General features: G+C 43.4%; 1 protein-coding gene across 1 annotated transcript in view; it reads left to right on the top strand.

The window, feature by feature from the left end:
• PAPPA2 (pappalysin 2) overlaps positions 1-19,668 on the top strand; it is an 853,188-nt gene that overhangs the window by 194,495 nt on the left and 639,025 nt on the right. Inside the window, exon 2 of the mRNA XM_086956586.1 lies at positions 11,896-12,958. Within this exon, the coding sequence (XP_086812712.1) occupies positions 11,896-12,958 (1,063 nt within the window). The remainder of the gene's footprint in view (positions 1-11,895; positions 12,959-19,668) is intronic.

Here is a 19,668-nt window from a genome sequence, read left to right as displayed (position 1 = left end):
TCCTTGTCTATGACGTGGAAAGTCGTCATTACTTCGTTGTCTTCAGCTTTAACTTGAACCACCATCTTCCCTCGCAGCGGAAGTGGTTCTTGACTGCCGTAGGTCAGTATTCGTGCTTTTGAGGGGACTAGCTTGGGTCTTGGTTTCAACGACTTGTAGTGTTGGATGCCCATGACATTTACGGTGGCTCCCGTATCGATGACGCCGGTCACTGGTGACCCATCAATCTGTATTTGGCATTTTGGCTGGGGCCTGCGCCGTCTCTTTAGTTCACTTACGAACGACACGTAGTAGCATTCATCTTCATCTTCTGTGGATGACTCATCAAATTGTGCTTGCCTCGGCGGTTTGCCGGACCGGGACGATGCTGCGTCGTCTAGTGATAGCTGCCTCACGGCTCCAGTGATTGACTTTCTTCCCGAAGCTCCTCTTCCCCTAAAACCACCTCTGCACACGCTTGCAAAATGGTTGGGTGTTCCGCACTTCGAACATGTCTTGCCTCGTGCTGGGCAGCCATCTTGGTTGTGCTCTTCTCTGCCACAGTAGCCGCATGGCGTCCGGCGTGGCGTCCTGGTCGGCCATCTTCCTCTGCTTCCCCGACTGGCGCCGCGAACCGCGTCTACCCTTTCTGTCTTCACAGTTGCTCCAACCTCTGCTCGTGGATTCAGGGCGGCCTCCATCGCGGTCGCTCGTGCATCTGATAGCTCGTGAGACCTGGCGAGGATTAGTATTTCTTCGAGTGATATGCGCGGTTGCCTTAGGATTAGCGTTCTCAGGTGCTTATTGCGACAACCTTGGATGAGTTGCGCGGTTACTTCCTTCTTCTCGTCATCCTCAGTACACGTGCTTATGAGATCCCTCAGGCGAGCATGGAAAGCGTCCATTGTTTCTCCTTCCCTTTGTTTGGACTGGCAGAATTTGAAGCGTTCATAGTGTGGATTTAATTGGGGGTCAAAATGGGCGTTCAGCGCAGCAACTGCTGCGTCATAGTCTGTGTCCTCCCCTGTATCTGGCAGGTGCTTGAATAGTTTATATAGCTCTGTGCCTCCAAAATGTAGTAGCAGGGATCTCTTCACTTTGGCGTCCTTCTCCCTCGTGGCGGTGAAGTAGTTGTTTAACTGACCTAGCCACACGGCCCACCTGGGTGTTGCTGTGCCCGGGTCTATCAGTTCACTGAAAGGCGGCAATGCTTGGATTTGGGAGTGGACTGACGGCGCTGGAGGTTGGGCCACGGGGACTACTGCTTGTGCGTGGGGTCCTGCTCGCTGTGTCGGGTCAGCTGCTTGCTGCGCACCACCTGTCGCTCCCCCTGTATTTGTAGACATTCTGGTGTTGGACGGGGTCTATCGCTCTCTCACTTGATATTTCACTTCGTTTCTCTCCTTGCTTGACAAGTTGTGCCTGCCTATGCTTGTTGAGGCAGGTGGGTTGGTCACTGGTATTGCAGCTGTCACACAGGGTATCAGAAATCACCCAGCTGTGTCTCAATGTACCCCACTAGTTCCTCTGTGTCTCACTATCGGTTCTGGTTTTCTTGAGTATTTTTTTCTTTTCCTCCATGCGCTTGTGCTTGTTTTTTTTTTTTTTCTATCGGTGTGACTCGCAGCCTTAATGGCAGGTGCTGTTGCTCCCCTTTGCCTGCGGGGTGACTGCTTGCATTCGGGGCCTTGCGTTCATTTGCCCTGGGGCGCCTCTCTTGCCTCGCACTCTCCCAGAGCCTCCCTCGAAGGCGTCGGCTCCTCACCTTCTGCGCATGCGCGCACTGCCAGGCCGGCTGCTGGGTCGTCTTCCTCGGCGTGCTCCCTCGCTTGAGCTGTCCTGCCGCTGCTGCCACCGGTGCCACACGCAGCTCCTTGCATCTGCTGCTTACCGGTATGTGGATTCTTGTCTTGGGTGGCTGACTTCCTTCGGTCGTCGTCCTCGCTCCGCTCCGGCGCTGCAACCGGTGTGCTTAGGCCATGCGTGATCGGGCAGGTAGCGCTGCCGGCCTGCGCTGCTCGATTTAGGCTGATCCCACCCTCGTCGCCAGTGTGGGCGTGCAGGGTGTGCCCGACAGGGCCTACAGCATGGCGACGCTTGCGCAGCTAGAATAACGGACACACACACCTCGCTGTACTGGTGTGGACCGGAAGTGCCGTGCCCCCTCCGTCCCTTTATTTAAAGCCTTCTGGCCACGTCTGGCCAGAAGGTGATACAATTGTGGGTAGTGCTTCCGGGGGCTCAGGCTGAGACCCTCGGAGCACTAGAGCGCTACAGTCTCCATGTACCAGTGCCCATTCCCATATCTCTCTGTCCCATTATCCCTGAACATGTGTTCGTGTCTCAGTGTCTGTACATTTGTCTTAGTGTCTGTCTCTTTCTGTCTTTGTTCCTGTCATAGTGGTCATCATTGTCGTAGTAAATGGTTTGTCATTAATGACCTCATAGCTGCCACGTTTCCCAGGGCCAAGGGTGATGTGCTGCTCTAGTCCAGGTTTTTTCCTCTGAATTTAGAGACTTGTAGTCCTGTTTTATATTGGAATGAACAAGACCACAAGCCCCAGAATTCATTTAAAAGCCTGAACTGGAGCAACTTATCGTGCATGGACTTGGGTTACTTGGCAGGGCTGTAACTTTCTATTTCCTATTTTTCTCTTAATTTCTTAAAACTTACTGACTGAATCGGGTGTAACCGAAAATGATCATCTCATATGTAGCACTTATATCAGTGAGGTTTATTCTCCCTCACTGCTGTATTCAGTTATATAACTACCATATGTGCCCTTCTGCCCTTTTACTGTTTTCACTGATATGGGAGATTTGAATATCTCCATCATGTCTCCACTCTCACTTTTATATTCTATTTGTAATGCAGAGTTAATTAACCATATCTATGGTCTCTATCATATGTCACCTCTCCCTATTCTGCTGTAGGTATTCTATTTGCAGGTAGCTCTTTTTACACACAGAATTATTTACATGTATTTTTCCTTTATCCTGCCTCCGCCTATATAGTATTTATTTTCAGTTACTTTTTGCTGTGTCTCTGACGTTTTAATAAACATAAACAACAGACTGACCCCAAAATCTCCAGAAGGGTCAAGGTCACCTCACCAATGAAGTCTAACTGGAATCTTTACTAAGTTTAGTTGACGCCACAGTAGACTGATCTTGTATTTACCCTTCCATCTTCTTCCTCAATCTCCCGCTACATTGGGTTCCTAGCTTCAGCCGTTGGCTAGCTAACATTAGACGCAGCCGTCCACCCATAGATGGTATGTAGCTTCATGCGGGGTGATTCACTCATGGATTTCAATTGAAATTAGCCAGACACAGCACCTACTATAACTAGGGCAAATTTGTACCCCGTTGGTTTGACCGGTTATTAATGTAGTAATAATCCCTGCATTTTTAAAAATAATTATTGTTAGTGTGTCTGGTAGATGAAGGCAGAACTTCCTATAGAAAATTACGGCAAATTCATTCAGATTTGTCGCCTTAGTGGTTTTCATAGTTCCTGTGCCTTTTACTCAGAGCTGTCTGGAGAGAGGGCATCTGGGAATCTTTGTATTGGACTCCACCGGCCTAATTGGTGAAAAGCCAAAAACAGCGATGCAGCACTTTTCATTGTGCCATCCTTGTGACACCATGGATGTACCATATTTAAACTATGGTGCTCCATGTCACAAGGATTGGACAGATACGCCAGGAATCCTGACGTATTTGGTGGCTCAGTAATGATGCATTGCTAAAGTGTGTCAGAAAACGTACGCAACTCCAGGAATGTGTCATTACATATGGCGAGTCCCATGTAAAAGACCCTGTGTCACTCCGTTCGCCTGCCTGAAGCAGGCTTAAGGTTTGTGTTGCAGTCAAGTCGTAGGAGTGGCGCAGTGAAATCACATAGATTTCCCTGTGCCACTTCTACAAGGCTTTTTTACGTGGGAACGCCCACCCTGCATACATTATACTTAACAGTGGTATAATGTAGTGCAGGGCTTTACAAAGTGACACATCTGCCTAGATGTGTCACTTTGTAAATAGGGCACAGTGTGGCGCATTGTTTATGCCACACCGTTTTTAAGGGCCTTATGCACTTTTTTTAACCTTGCATGTTTCCTCATGTGTAGCAACTAAACTGGCTATACCAGCAGGTGGTGACAAACATTGTCTTTTGTCTTCACCAAGAACAATGTTTTTCTGTTTACAAGGAGAGAATCAGAGTGGACCCGCAAAAACTTCTTGACCTGGGCCCCACAAAAGTTTCTGACATGCCTGCTGTGAGTTCCTCTTTGTCCATTATTGGAGCTACCAGGATTGTCCTCTGCTTTTCTGTAAGTCTTACTTGTCTTTTGTCTATCATCACAGCTAGGTTTAGGTGATGCACTACCCTTCTATTCCATACATTTTTGCACTGTGCTTCCCGGTTAATATCCTCCCTCGCTGCATTAGTGATTATTTTTGCTTTGTTAAAGATATCAGTCATAAGATTGGCAGATCACTTATATTTTTTTCATATACATAATTTATTAGATTTTATAAACAGTAAAATGCATACATTCAATCAAACAGAAATATAGTTCCAATTAAATTGGACACACTATCATAGTCTTTTGAAAGTACAGAACCATTCAACAAAGGAAAATACATGTTCATCATACTATATCAAACAAATTTCTCAAATCTTCTTGAAGCAAGTAAAGGCCAGATTTGACATTGCATCACGCAAGGCAGCATAAGGAAATGCAAGGGGTTCAGTGAGATTTTACTAAGCCAAGCAGGGCCACCTTGCATGGCTGTGTCTGGCTTTAGTAAACATAGAGTAACGCAAGGCAGGCCAAGTCACTGCCTTGCAGTACTCTGCGCCCGGAAGGCGTTACATGGGTGGAGAGCAGGTGTTCCCACGCATCCACTCATGCTTGTTAACACTTTCCCAGATTTATGAAGAGTAGTAAACCTGGGAATGTATCAAAATTGTTCACTTTCCTAATAGAGGTGCCGCACAGAGACATATCTCCTCATTTGTTTCCTCTTTCTAAGTGTGCTGCATTCTTCAACACACATAGAAAGAGAAAAAAAGCTACTAAGCTTTGTTTTGCCCAGGAAGGTGGCCCTTCCTGCACCAAAACACTTCTTTCCATAATGCAGGCACCCTCGCACCATGGTTCAAGGGTGCCAGTTGGCACTAGGCAGCACTCAGAGAGAGCAGGAATGTACCATATATTAGTAAAATTCCTTACCTCTCCATTTCACATAGTGCAGCACATTATCTTGCTGCGTTGCTTTGCCTAAAACGTTTGGTAATCTGTCCCAAAATCCATTTCTCACCATTCTAGCCCTATTGTGAATTCAATAACCCAGTAGTCATCGTCAACACCGCTCTCATAGTGCCATTTATACACCTTGTTTTTTGTGGTTATTACAATAAATCTTTCCACCTATAAAATAGTACCACTACTCAATATTTCAATCTTAGGATTTGTATTAAAGATATCTTTACAGGAGAGGTGCAAATCACAATTTCCTCTCATTAAAATGTATTTAAGTATGTTCTTACAAAAAGTCTTCTCTGTATCAAAGCGTACCAACACATTTTAATAATCACCTACTTCTCAGCGTTTCAGCATGAGCCTGAATTCAACCATTGTAACTTCTCATTTTCAGCAGAGCCCAATCAATCGGAAATAAATCTTTCGCTGAGACAGCTTAAGCTGTCTCTCTGCATTGGTCTTTGTGAAGGGTTGCCAAAGGTCTGGGAGACAGTCAGAAGGCATCAATTAGATTAAGTGGGTTTTAAGTTTCTGCTTGAAATTGATGCAGGTAGCCTCTGGGGCAAGAATTATCAAGGGCTTGTGAGTTGTATTGCCCCTGGGTCAAGCCAGGTGATGCAAACCCTTAAATCACATTTACTATTCCACCTTGGGTGGTTCTGCGTGGCATAGCAAATCTGGAGTAATGCAAGGCAGGACAAGTCTCTATGTTGGAGAAGGCATTCCAAAGGTGGAGGGTGGGTGTTCCTATGCATCCAGTCATGGTTTTTGGCACATTGCCAGATTTCATAAGACTAGCAAAACTGTGAATTTTGTCAAAATGCTACACCTTCCCAAATGAGGCATAACAAGGAGAAATATCCCCCACATGCATCATCCCGGCCGTTTGCGAATTCTAAATTGCGAAAAATAGCGAAACGCAATTTAGAATTCGCAAAACGGGATGCATGATCAATTTCTAATAATATTAGCGATTCGGTAAAATTCGCATTTTTTACCGAATCGCTAATATTATGCGACTTCTATTCGCATTTCCCATTGATTCCTATGGCCCAAAAGGCCCATAGGAATCAATGGAAATTGCGAGTGGCACTTAGAAAATTTCATGGGTGCAGGGGGGGGGTCCAAAGGATCCCCCCATGCACCCCTGAAATGTATTTTTCGCATCATGTTTCACACACACATGTCCTAAGGACATGTGTGTGTGAAACATGAATGTTGAAAAAAAAACATTTTCGGCTGTTTAAACACTTTTTCCAAATTTACCGAGTGGTTCAACCACTCGGTAAATTTGGCTCCCTATTTGCGAATTTTCACTTTCAAAAACATTGATGCATTGCTTTTAAGAAATCGCACATCTGCGACTTCTTAAAAGCACCCGCAATTTTAGAACTCGCAATAAATGTTGCGAATTCTAAAATTGCTTCATGCATCCCAAAAAGCACTTTTGCATTCGCAAACGGCCGATTTTAAGGAATCGCACCGTTTGCGACTACAAAAATGCTTGATGCATGTGGGGGTTTGTTTATTTCTCCTCTTTATTTTCTCTTTCCACATAGAAAGAGGAAAATTCCCCTGACGATTGTTGTTGTACCAAAAGGTGTCCCTTGCTGCACAAAAACAATCCTGCTCGTAACACAGACACCCTAGCACCATGGTGCAAAGTTGCCGGCATTGACGCTTGGCAGCCACAAGTGCACCAGCGCAGAGTGAGCAGGAATGCACTATATGTAAGTAATGATGGCACATTTCTGTTCTCTCCATTTGATGCAGAGCAACGCCGAAAGTTGTCTTGCTGCGTTGCGAGAAATTTTGATGAATCAGGCTCTGGGTGTATTTCAAAAGATATGCCCTCTCTTTATCTGAAAATTGTGAGGTCTCATGGAGAGCATGAATTATTAAAGGTTTGTTTTTCCCTTGTGTCACCCAAGGTGATGCAAGGACAATGGAAGCCCATAAATGAGATTTACTTTGCGTGGCTCTGCATGGTATAGTAAATCTGAAATAACTCAACCCATGGTTTTTGGAGCATTTCCAGATTTACTAACACTAGTACACCTTGGAATGTATCAAAATGGTACACCTTCTAAGGGTGGGTGGTGGGAAGGGTTAACGAGGAGAAATATGTTTATTTCCCCTTGTATGTTCCTTCTTTCTACATATGGTACACATTCTGCAGCTCACATTGGAAGAGGAAAATGCCTCAGAGGATTGTTTTTGTTTAGGAAAGTGTCCCTCTCTGTACAAAAACAATCCTGGCTTTAACACAGGCACCTTTGCATCATGGTGCAAGGGTGCCTGCATAGCAAGTTGTCTTGCTGCGTTGCAGCAAATGTTAAAAAATATGCCCCCAAGTGTTTGGCACTAGGAGAGAAATGCTCATTGGTGGTTGATAATTAGCGATCCTGACTTCCGTTGGCATGATGCACTTCTCTTTGTATTTGAAAATATTTTTGTACCCTAGAGATCCAGAGAAAAAGTCTGTCTGGCTTGATGCGTGCTAGAACGATGAGCTTGTCTGATACGTGATTCCTTCAATGAAGTCTGAAGGTTAAGTGCACTCCAGCGTTTTGGTCCTTTCATAAATCAGATATTCTACAGATATGTTTTTCTAGTCAAAATACAAGTTGATAATATTTCTTCAGATGAGCAAGAGCAAAGCGACTCTTCCTATATGTAAGCTGTTGAAGGGAATATTCTGCTGTGTCCAAAATTGTGCACGGATCTGTACCTGAAGTGCAAATCCCCAGCGGAATATCCCTTGGGATTAGGATTTCTATGTTGACGTTCTAAGTTCCATTTCTTCTCTAAACATGTAGCATATTTTTTAAGCCAAGTGGTTTAAGCAAACAAGCGACCTCTATTCAGTGACATCTCAAACAATTGGCCAAAAATGTTTGAGAGGAGGAAATTGATGTCCGAATCCCTCAGAGTTCTTGCTATCTTCTCTTACCGAATACACTGAATGGGTAATTCCATGGAGCTGACATGAGGTGCGCCCCTCCGGAGCACATCACCTCACCACTCCCAGCACTACCAATGTCCAGCTCAGCACTGCTTAGGGAGGTCTTGGTTGCAAACAGGTTTGCAGTGAAATAGAGCCATGGGTTTTTATTCAAGTCCACCTGGCCCTCTTGCCACATTTATTCCAGGTTAATCATATAATAGTCATCTTGGTTCTTCCTTGTAGGACTATTAAAGTCTGTGGATGTAGCAGTCTGCTCTGAGCATTCTACAAACATCTCTCTAGTCTGACTTCAGCCTTCATTGGAATTCACAGCATATTGCTTCTCCTTTTATGAGATACACCACACTGACTATTGCACAGTCATCCCCTTTTCATGTGTATCTGTGGTACTGGATTATCAGATTAGAACTCTCCCTCCTTTACTGCATTCATCCCCCTCAGAATGCTAAAAGTCTATATTAAACGCCCCACCTCCCTTTTGACTGAATATATAGATATGATGTATGCAATATCTATATTGTATCTTCTCTCTCTGGCTTCAGCAGTATTTGTGTTTATTCAGGTATTCATTGATTCTCTCAGTTCCTAGCCTATTCGTCCTCCTTTTTTCTAGGTTATGCAAGCTTAAATCATCTCTTCATAAGATTGTATACTCAGTCCATTGACAACTGTGGTGTTTCCATTCTGGATTGTCTCTCACCTGGAACAGCCAGTCTTGTTTCAGAATTCAAAAGACTCAGTGTATTTAAAACCTAGGGTTTTATGGTCACTGTAAAGCAGAAAAAGGATAATCATAAATTCTGGCAATTGGTTTGAAACTGAGAAATGTATCAGTAGACACTGATGGGAAAAACATAATGGAAAAGTATATAATGGTGAAGGGCATAGGAATGTCACTCATGCTGATGCCTTCAACTATTCCTTGAAGTCCTATTTAAGTGACAAAGTACACCAAACCCTCTAAGGCGTACAGCCCTGATGGTTGGATGGGTCACCTTACAGCACATTTCAAAATGGTGTTCTGGGCTCTGGTCTTAGCCAATATTTTGAGGGAAGTTTTGTACCTGAGTTGAACTACAGAAGAATAGGATGGTTTCGTTTTGGTGCCCATTTTTAACAAGGATTGGCAAAACCAGTACGTCTGGTGTGAGGGTGGGTGGAGTTTACTGAGTTTTACCCTGCGGGATTCCGTGGAAATTCATAAAACCTCTGCGAGATACCATGGAGTTCCATGAGCAGAGGAATTTTTGCACGTTATGCTGGGAGCTTGTTCCATGCTGCAAAATCAGCGCGAACAGCACCATGCAACGCACCAGAGGGCGCTGCTTCTTTCTGCCGCTCGAGTAGATTTTCTACTTGAGCAGCAGCTTTCACAACACATTGGGTAGTGACCTGCCACAACCACCCACATTGAGATATTGCTCCAGGTCTCATCCTAGTGCTTGATTTTCTCACTGGTGCTCACCAACGTAATATTGGCAAGTCGTACATGAGAAAAACTCCGCCACATGGCACTTTGCAGAGTTTTTCTGGAAAGCCATACTCCTGGATAACGGGTGGGCAAAAGTCTGCAAACTTTGCCAGCAAAGTGGAGTTTACCGCCCACCCCTAGTTTGGTGCTGGCCTCCAGACTTTTGGCTTTCTCAATGCTTCTTTAGCCATGTTGTTTTGCAAACTTTACAGTTGAGGAACCCTTTGTTGCCTCATTGTATATAAAAAAAGACATTGGATCAAAGCAAGCATATGTTTTTGGTCTCAAAAAGCACACATTAGCTATAGAGGTCCCAGGCCCACAAGGGAGCTATGCTGTGTGTGTATGTGCTCCTTGTGAAAGGGCAGAATACCCTCACTTGCAGTGAAGTTAGCCAATGGCTGAAGAGGGCTGACCCATCGCCCCATGCTGTATGCTGTAGTGGGTGAACAAAATTGTGATTTATACACTAACAGACCAACAGATGAAGATTCTGGTTGAAAGCCCCTGTAAGTAAATATATTATATGCATCATTTTAAAAGGGATCGACTGTTAAACGAAAGGCAACTGTTGAACTGTCGTCTGTTGACAGAGTAGCAAAGTACTTGCAGGGAATTTTTAAAATTACAAAACAAGGAGAAGGCAAAGAATATCCTTCATATGTCTCAAACTGGACTTTGTAAGAATTAAGCAACAATAATCAGGGGTTTTGTGTTTTCTGGCTGGATAACCTTTGCATTGAAAAAACACAAATCTGCCCTTATATAGTGTGTGTACACCATTCAAGGCAGAGCCTTTGTCAACAGACAGAGATCATTTTTATTTTTCAAATTATGCTACCTAGGAGTCCCAGAGGAGCTCTTGAGAAGCACAACTTTGCCTTACACCACACTTACCTTTATCGCATACAGAAATAAACCTTTATTGATAAGATATCCTTTTTAAGATGGAGTGAAGCAAGGTTGCCTATTGGCTCCTTTGTTCTTTAGTATATTTTATTGCTATATCTTCGGAGTGTCCTACTGGATGTGAAAGTATTCCTTCGTAAGACTGGAAGCACACATACCCACACTTTGTGACACAGATGATGTGTTATTATGTAGATACACTCCTGTTTTTGCAGTGTTATATTCTTAGGTACTACAAAAGTGAGTATAATTAACTCGAATGCAGATATTTGAAAATCGCCAAAGCAATAATGTTTAAAACTATTTGGGGAGGGTTACTGGCTTTTAGAAATAGCATGACAAATATCACGACTGATACCTGAGAAGAGTGAAGAATGTATATGCGTTTTCACATGAGCCTACTGCCCCTCTAAGATTTATCGGACAGTGTGGTATCACTGTGGGCTGCCATTGGTGCAGGTTATGGAATAGTGAAACAGAGCCTGCAGAAAATTATTTTCTAAATTATAATGAAGTGAAAAATACAATTAGACTACTACTTCTTTACTTAAATAATTCTCATTTATGGAGCACACTAATGTGATGACTTTTCTTCATTTGGTTATAGTAATGAATGTTATCAGTGTAACTGTTTTTGATTGTTGTTCTAATTCAACTGCAAATAATATATGATTTTTAATTCTGCGTTGCAAAGCATGTGAAAATTGGAAGTAATGCAAACGTCATCTGTTTATACAAAGTGTTTTATGAATTCGCAAACCTAAACAATATATTTATTTAATGGAATTGTAACAGGGTCGGTGCTTTCTTCAATTTTGGGGATCAGTTCACCAAATTTTAATGAACTGGAGTTTGCTAATGTGAGGCTATGGTCTGAGCCAGCACTGGCTCTGGAGCAGACGAAGGCTGGGCAGTTGCCTTGAACACCAAAAGAAATGGGTAGATGAGCCCACTTACAACCAAGTCTCCTTCTGTATCCTATGGGAGTGGTTTAGGGGGCAGAATGCCACTTCACCCTTTTAGTTTCACGAGTTCCTTGAAAGGGTGATAACACCTCCACTACACCACTACAAACCTCACCATTTATTGAACATTATTTCATGACTTTGCAAGAGCCTGCCTTGGTCCTAAGGAGTTGAGGAAATTGAATTGTGTCATGGGCCTTTCGGAGAGGAAACTGTAGTGTGACTTTGTTGTAGGATCAGTCTAGCCTTGCCTGTACCTCACTGTGTAATGTGAAGATGTTATACTGCCAAGTACGTAACTCCTTTTGCCTAACTTTTCTTTCTCCTATCCAGGCTTGTTTGACAACTGCTCCCATGTGGCCAACAGTAAAGGATGGACCCTAGGAATCCTCTCACCCGAGCACACTGGAAAGAAGGATGCCCGCTTTTTTTTTACTATCCGCACAGACAGGGCCAGGATGAGCACCACTGTGTCTGGACACCAGAATTACAGACCAGGCACCTGGACACACCTGGCAGCCTCATACGATGGTCAGCAGATTACTCTTTATGTGGATGGTACACGGGTAGCCAGCCATAGCGGACAGTCAGGTGCCCTCCATAGTCCTTTTATGGATTGCTGTCGTACCCTAATACTTGGTGGAGACAATTCCAAAAGTCGGCATGCCTTCCGTGGTCATCTTGGATCTCTAGTGCTGTGGGCCCAGGCCCTTTCACAGGAAAACCTACGACAAAGATATATTCATAGGGTGGTGAAGGACTGTGCAGACGTCATGTTCAAAGCCAGCTTTGCCCACTTAGAGAAGCAATGGGCACCTTTTCAGGATAGTGTATACCCCCTAGTGGAACTCTTACCAGTACCAGAGTTGGATGTTGTTTCTCAACTGATGCCCCCACCTTGTGGACAAACAGTTTGTGACAATCTTGAGCTTATTTCCAACTACAACAGCTACTGGCCTCTCCGTATTGATAAGCTTGTTCGTTATCGCGTGGTCAACGTGTGTGAGGATGATGGAAGCAACCCAACCGTATCCCTTGAGCAGATCACCCGCCAGCACAAGGCACTCCTTGAGGCCTTTACTCGCTACAATATCAGCTGGCAGCTCTCCATTCAGGAGGTGCGCAATTCCTCCCTACGCCGTCGTATCATACTGGCTAGCTGTGAGTCTGGGAAGATAGGCAATGAACACTGTGACCCTGAGTGCGAACACCCACTGACAGGATACGATGGTGGTGACTGTCGCTTCCATGGGCGATGCTTCTCTTGGAAGAAGCGTGATGGCATTTGCCACCCAGAGTGCAACAACATGCTGGACAACTTTGATGACGGCGATTGCTGTGACCCTGAAGTTACAGATGTTAGGAAGACCTGTTTTGATCCTGACTCACCAGAAAGGTAGGAATGTGGTATAATGCCCCATGTCTTCTATTTTATTCCAGCCATTAAGATATCTTTTTTATCCCACAGGATTCTCATGGGGCAACATGAGAAAGGTGGAAAGATACTTTGATCAAATTGTCTTACTGTAGATTGTTGGTTAGCAGTGTCATGAAGGCAGCAACATGAACAGAAAGTAAACAGGGCTCCATGAGAGTTTATTTATGTATTTAATTAGTGAGCAAGTTCTATATTAGGTCTATTTAAATAGCACTTCTGGTATATTGTGGTAATAGGGCAGTCTACATGAAATTTAATGTATAATCAGAAGCGATTTGTTTCTCTATAGCTTGGAATTGTCATAGAAAAAGAGAAGGCTACTTGCTGGAGTTTTCACTTGTTACCCTTTCCCTTACTCACAAATAGACTACAAATCCAACTCTTAGAACCCCTAAAAATAAATAATGTTATTGCGCTATTTCTTCACCTTCCAGTAGCATGAGAACTGACAGTGTCATGTGTCACAATGATGCAGAACTTCCACTTCAACATGAGGTTAAAATTCACACACAAACTGAATGATTGATTGTGTCTTCATAGTTCCCTCAAGTAACTATAACTCATGCCCTAAGGTAACTATAATTCACGCCCTCACCATGCACTGTAAATTGCCCCACATATTACATCACTCATGACTCCTTCTGTGAAATCATTGATAATGTCTCGGCACTTGGCAGGGCTGAGAGTTATAGTTATCTTAGGGCACGTGTTATTGTACTTGAGATAACTGTAACTATAACTGGTGAATTTCAGTGGTTTTTAAAGTTTAAAATGTTACGTTGTGAACATTTCACCTAACTATGACGTTACTTCAACCTCTGATTTTTTCAGTGAATATATATATATATATTCACTGAAAAAACCATAGGTTTAACACCAGTTATAGTTAGCTGGAAATTTTACTGACATAAAACCATTGAAATTCCCACGTTATAGTTAGTTGGACTCACTATAACTTGCACGTGTAATGCACTGATGACACCATCCAGTGAATGTGTGTCTTTCAGATAAATAAATATGTTTTATATATGTATGTTAAGGTCGATGGAAGAATATTTGTTTAAATTATTGTCTTAATGGATGTTTCTTTTTAAAAAAATAATTGGATATCTGCCTTATTAAGAGTATCTTAGTGAATACATACATTAGCGAGTGAAAGTAGGTCAGTCTCTCTGTCATCAGTGATGTCATGAGTGATGTCACTGACCATGTCATGAGTGATGTAATATGTGATGTCATCAGCAGTGCATTACACGTGCAAGTTATAGTGAGTCCAACTAACTATAACGTGGGAATTTCAATGGTTTTATGTCAGTAAAATTTCCAGCTAACTATAACTGGTGTTAAACCTATGGTTTTTTCAGTGAATTTAATAGGTTTTTTAAATGCTAATTCCTAACTATAACTGGTGTGAAACCTATGGTTTTTTCAGTGAATTTCATAGGTTTTTTAAATGCTAATTCCTTTCTATATCGAGTTTCTAACCTTTTTTTTTTTTTACAATTTGCTGTTTTTTTTTAAGTATTCATTTTTTTAATATATTTTTTTTCTTTTGCGCTCTGGGTGCGCGCTCCGGGAAGCTTTCAGCTAAGCTCTCCGGTAAGCTTTCCGGTGAGCTCACCTGAAAGCGCACCCAGAGCGCTACTGTCGTTCGTGAAAAAAAATATGAATGAAAAGTTAATAATAATGCAAAACATTTTGCTCCATACAAATAAAATCCGTTTTTTTTAATAAGGAAAATGATTATGTATTTCTGTAAAAGTTTGATGACGTCACTTTGGCGCGCAACGTAAGTGCCCTCGGAAGCGCCTACGATCGCGCCGCGTAAACGCACCCGGAAGCGCCCAAGATCGCGCCACGTTTGCGCCCCGGAAGCGCCTACGATCGCGCCGCGTAAACGCACTCGGAAGTGCTCCGGAGCGCGCTGCGTAAGCGCGTCGGGTCATGTGACCCTAAAATAACACTTTTCATTGGTTGCTAACAGTTTTTTTTACAAAGAATGAAATCCCCACCCATTTCCTTCACTATTGCTTTGTACTTGGAGAGAGCAAGAGCTGTTCTGTGTACTATCTTCATCTCCTACTTTCCTGATCCACAGCAATGGCTGCAAGAGAGTCATCCAGCAGTGATTCAGAGGCATTTGTAGATGAGGACCCTCCTAGGCAGAAGAAAAAAATCCATTTCATCTGGAAATTTTATAACATCCCTGAAGGAGAAAAAAAAGTCAACGCTCCAAAAGTAACCTGCAAAATATGTGGTAGTACTTTATCCAGAGGCAATCCTCTGAAAAAATATAGTTTTGGAAATGCCAATTTAATCAGGCATGTCAAAAGAAGACACCCAAACAACTTTGCGAGGGAGAGTGTCAGAGACCTGGCACGGAAATTACCCACAGATGGCGGCAGCCCCTCCACTGGTGGAGCAACACCTTCGGGACCATCCCGTAGAAGAATGGTCCCTAACATACAGCCAGAGTTTGCAGGCATCAAATTTCTGTGCACGGAGTGTGATGAACTGCTCTGCTATGGGGAGCAGAGTGTTGAACTCATTGCCCAAAAGAAACAGCAACCCCGCTGCCCTGACAGTCCCTAAATTTTCACATTTTTTTGCTCCTGTTGAGCCGTTTTGGAATCCCTGTTTTTTGTTTTTCCCTTGACAAAAATCCCAAAAAATTATAAAATTGTTTTAAAAAGCCAAAAAAAGTTCAAAAAGTTCAAAAAACACAAAAAAAATATAAAACAACAAAAAGAAGAAAAAAAAAAGTTCTTTTTAGAACTACCTCCAATTTCTAAATAAAGGCTTTTTTTTTTTATAAACTGTCATCTTTTTCCCTCATTTTACGCTCCCCGGTGCGCTACCTGGTGCGCGTACCGGGCGCTTCCCCCGCGCAAAACGAAAAAAAAAAATAATATTTTAAATGCCCCGCGGGGCCCTTTTATAGCCCCCACATCAAACCTAGGGCGTCAAGGGGGGGCTACCCTGCCCCCTTATGGTCATTTCCCCCTTTGTTTTGGCCACCTCTCGTGTCTCGATCCTACCGAGACACAAGATGGCGGCCGCTCCGGACTGTTTCGAATGTTTACAGACAACTGAGAGCCAATCAGCTTTCTGCGCGCAAGTCGCGTGTCGCGCCGGGAGCGCACTCCGGTGCGCGCACCGGAGAGCGCCTATAGATATATATATTTTTTGGAACCTAAATTACTCAAAATCCACTGCAGCACATATCTTGAGACATAGCAAAGGCACATCGGGCTACCAGTCCCTACAATTTTGCCAAGTTTGGTGGAAATCCATTCAGCCATTCGGGCTAAAAGTGAAATCGACCGCCCTATGGAAATTAACATGGGGAAAACGCGTTTTGGGACCCCCCTTTTATCTCGGCCCCCGCATGACGTATCCCCCCCAAACTTTCAAGGAAGAACCGGAGCTCGACGAGGCCATTTTCAGGAAATTTTCAGGCAGATTCGTCAACCTGTGCCAAAGTTATTCCAAATAGAATTTTGAGATTTAACATTGAAAAAAATCCTAACTATAACTACCTACTGGCGACTGCCAGTAGGTAATATGTATATATATATATATTCACTGAAAAAAACAGAGGTTACAGGGACGTATAGTTAGACTCATATTTCACATGCACAAAACCATGAAATTCTGTAGGCATAGTTACCTGATCAAATTATAACTTAGGCCCCCCGCAATGCACTGCTTATGACCTCACATATTGCATAGCGTTTTAGGACCCTAGTGTAATTTTCCCGATTTATGCCCTTATATAGGTATAATTCACATTACCCTTATGTAGGCATAGAGATCATAATCATATTTAAACATAACCCATCCAGTTCAAATACAGGCATGGCTACTTCCGCTAGTTCCAAACAGCCACAATGATTTCTTGGAAAACTCAGCTTCAGCAGTCAGGGACATCCCCTTTCTTGAATATTGATTTGTCCTAGAAATCATGGCGTTTTCAAAGAACAACCATTCCTTTGGGGTTCCTTGGTGACGTTATTATGTCTGACTTTACGTCAAACCAGGCACCTTCAAGGTATAAATATGCCCACACTTGCCCTAGCAAACAGACAGTGGTTTGGAGCAGTTCGACTATCTACTTGCCCGATGCATCTCTCTACATCAAGTGCCGAAGGAAGCCGACCCTCCAGCTGACGCACTGACAGAGAGGCTGCCTTTCTCTCACTGAGAATCCTGCTCCAGTGTTTCCAAGCTCCCCTCGCGGGGTGTTGGAAAATAGAGTCCCAGACAGAGATACCAGACCTCCTCCATTCTAAACCAAGGTACGGAGCTGATTAGACCCAAAGAGAAATCTTGGATAGATTCTTGGCAAAGAAACTAAACATATACTTACTTCTTCCCTCGTGCTAGACTTAGTTTAGGTACATTGGGGTAGGCGTATTTTCGAAACACCAGTTGAGTACTTTTAGTCTTTGGTATTTATATATGTATTTTATGGCTTAGAAACCATACCATGCTTTTACAGTATTATTTTATAATACTCTTCTTGCTGTACGCATTCTACTTTACAGCCAGTATTACGATTGTAGCAGTTCATTTCTTTTGCATGAGAAAGAAGACTGTTCAATAAATACTTTTATTGAAAACGCCCGTCTCTCTATTTCTCTGCACCTCTGATAAAACGAAGCATGCCCGATTGACTGAGTAAAATATCTATCTGTTGTTTCCACGACTCTGAAGATACGTTTTATTCTTCGGAAACAAAGTTGTCATGTTTATGCTGTTGTCAGAAACGAATCCCTTCTTATTTATTCGAGAAGGTTTCTAGTAACTTCTGAGCTAGCTGGCACTCACAATTAAGTCTAATATATTCAATAGAGACCCAGTCAACCTAAGTCCTACGTCGCAACTATAGAATATATTATTCCAATGTGCAGAGCCTATTGGGAATATAGGAACTACACTACAGCATCACTCATGACATGTTCAGTGACATCACTGATGATGTAAATGTAAATGTAAATGTAGGTGTACTTATATAGCGCAACCTGTCACCCAAAGGGCATCCTGGCGCTTGCTTAGGGAACCCGTCCTGGTATTCCCCTGTGAGAGGCCCCGGCAGGGTGTCCACAGGGTGAAAGCCAGGCATCCCGCCGCGAGGGGCCGTAGTGGAGATTAAGCAAGCTATTGCCCAGAGTTGCAGAGTGAGACCCCGTGAGTCGAGTAGGCACCGGAGCGAGAATTATCGAGGCCGTGGAATTTTTGAGCCCGAGACCCGCTGAGGCGGGGAATCGAACCCTGGTCCACGGTCGATCCCAGCTTCCGGGTCTGCCGCCTCTAACCACTGAGCCACACTTCTCCACACTTGATACCACTGATGACATCATCTATGAAACCACTCACACCCCCATACAACCTCTCGTACACCCACTCATACACCCACACAATCACTCACACAGCTACTCACTCATCCATAGAGCCACTTACACACCAAGTCACTCACCCACATAGCCACTCACTTATCCATACACCTACTCATACAGCCACTCACTCACTCATACAGTCACTTATACTGCCACTCACTCATTCATACAGCTACTCACACACCCACTTATTCACCTGCACTGCCACTCACACACCCATTCAATCACCCACACAACCACTTACATATGCAGTCACAGATCCATATAACCACTTACATGCCCAAACACTCACCCATACAGCCACTCACACAGATACTGACTGTGCAATACACCCACTCAGGTATCCATACACCCGCTCAAACAGCCACTCACTCACCCAAACACCCATGTACTCACTCAGTCACTCACCCATATAACCACTTGCCCATCCACTCACTCACCCATACAGCCACTCACACACTCACTCACCCATACAACCACTCACACAACCACCCACCCACCTATACAGCCACTCACACACCCTCTCACTCACCAATACAGCCACTCAGTTACCCATATACCCACTCGGACTTCCACTCTACACTCATACAACCACTCACAAAACTATTTGCACACCCAGGAAACCACTCACACACCCATTCACAGACCCCTACAGTCACTCACATACCCAGTGACAGACCTATACAGCCACTCAAATGCCCACTGACAGACCAACACAGCCACACACACCCACTCACATACCCAAACAGCCAGTCAGACACCCCTCACACACTGATACTGACAGTCAAACAGCCACTCAGATCACATATGTTCAAAATAGTATCACTCATTAGTAATACAGAAAAATAGTAATTTAACTTATGCAACAGCTTGGTATATATCTTTAAGTCTCAGAAATGTTAGTGAAACACTTACACTCACTGGATGGTGTCATCAGTGCTGTAATTTGAGATGTTATTAGTGATGTCAACAATGATGTCGCTGACTATGTCAAGAGTGATGCAATATGTGAGGTCATAAGCAGTGCATTGTGTGGTCGTAAGGTATAGTTAGTGCAGGTAACTATAACTGCTGAATTTCTATGGTATTGTGCATGTGAAATCTGAGTCTAACTATAATGTCTCTGTAACCTATGCTTTTTCAGTCAATTTCTAAGCTTTTTTAATTTGTGTTTCCTAATTATCACATCCTTCTAACCTTTGTTGTTTCAGTGAATTTCTATGTTTTAAAAAAAAAATTCATTCCTAACTATAACCTCCCTGCAAACAA

Source organism: Lissotriton vulgaris, chromosome 1_1 (genome assembly GCF_964263255.1).
Source record: "Lissotriton vulgaris chromosome 1_1, aLisVul1.2, whole genome shotgun sequence".
Classification (NCBI taxonomy): Eukaryota; Metazoa; Chordata; class Amphibia; order Caudata; family Salamandridae; genus Lissotriton; species Lissotriton vulgaris.
This window is presented reverse-complemented; position numbering and strand designations above follow the sequence as displayed.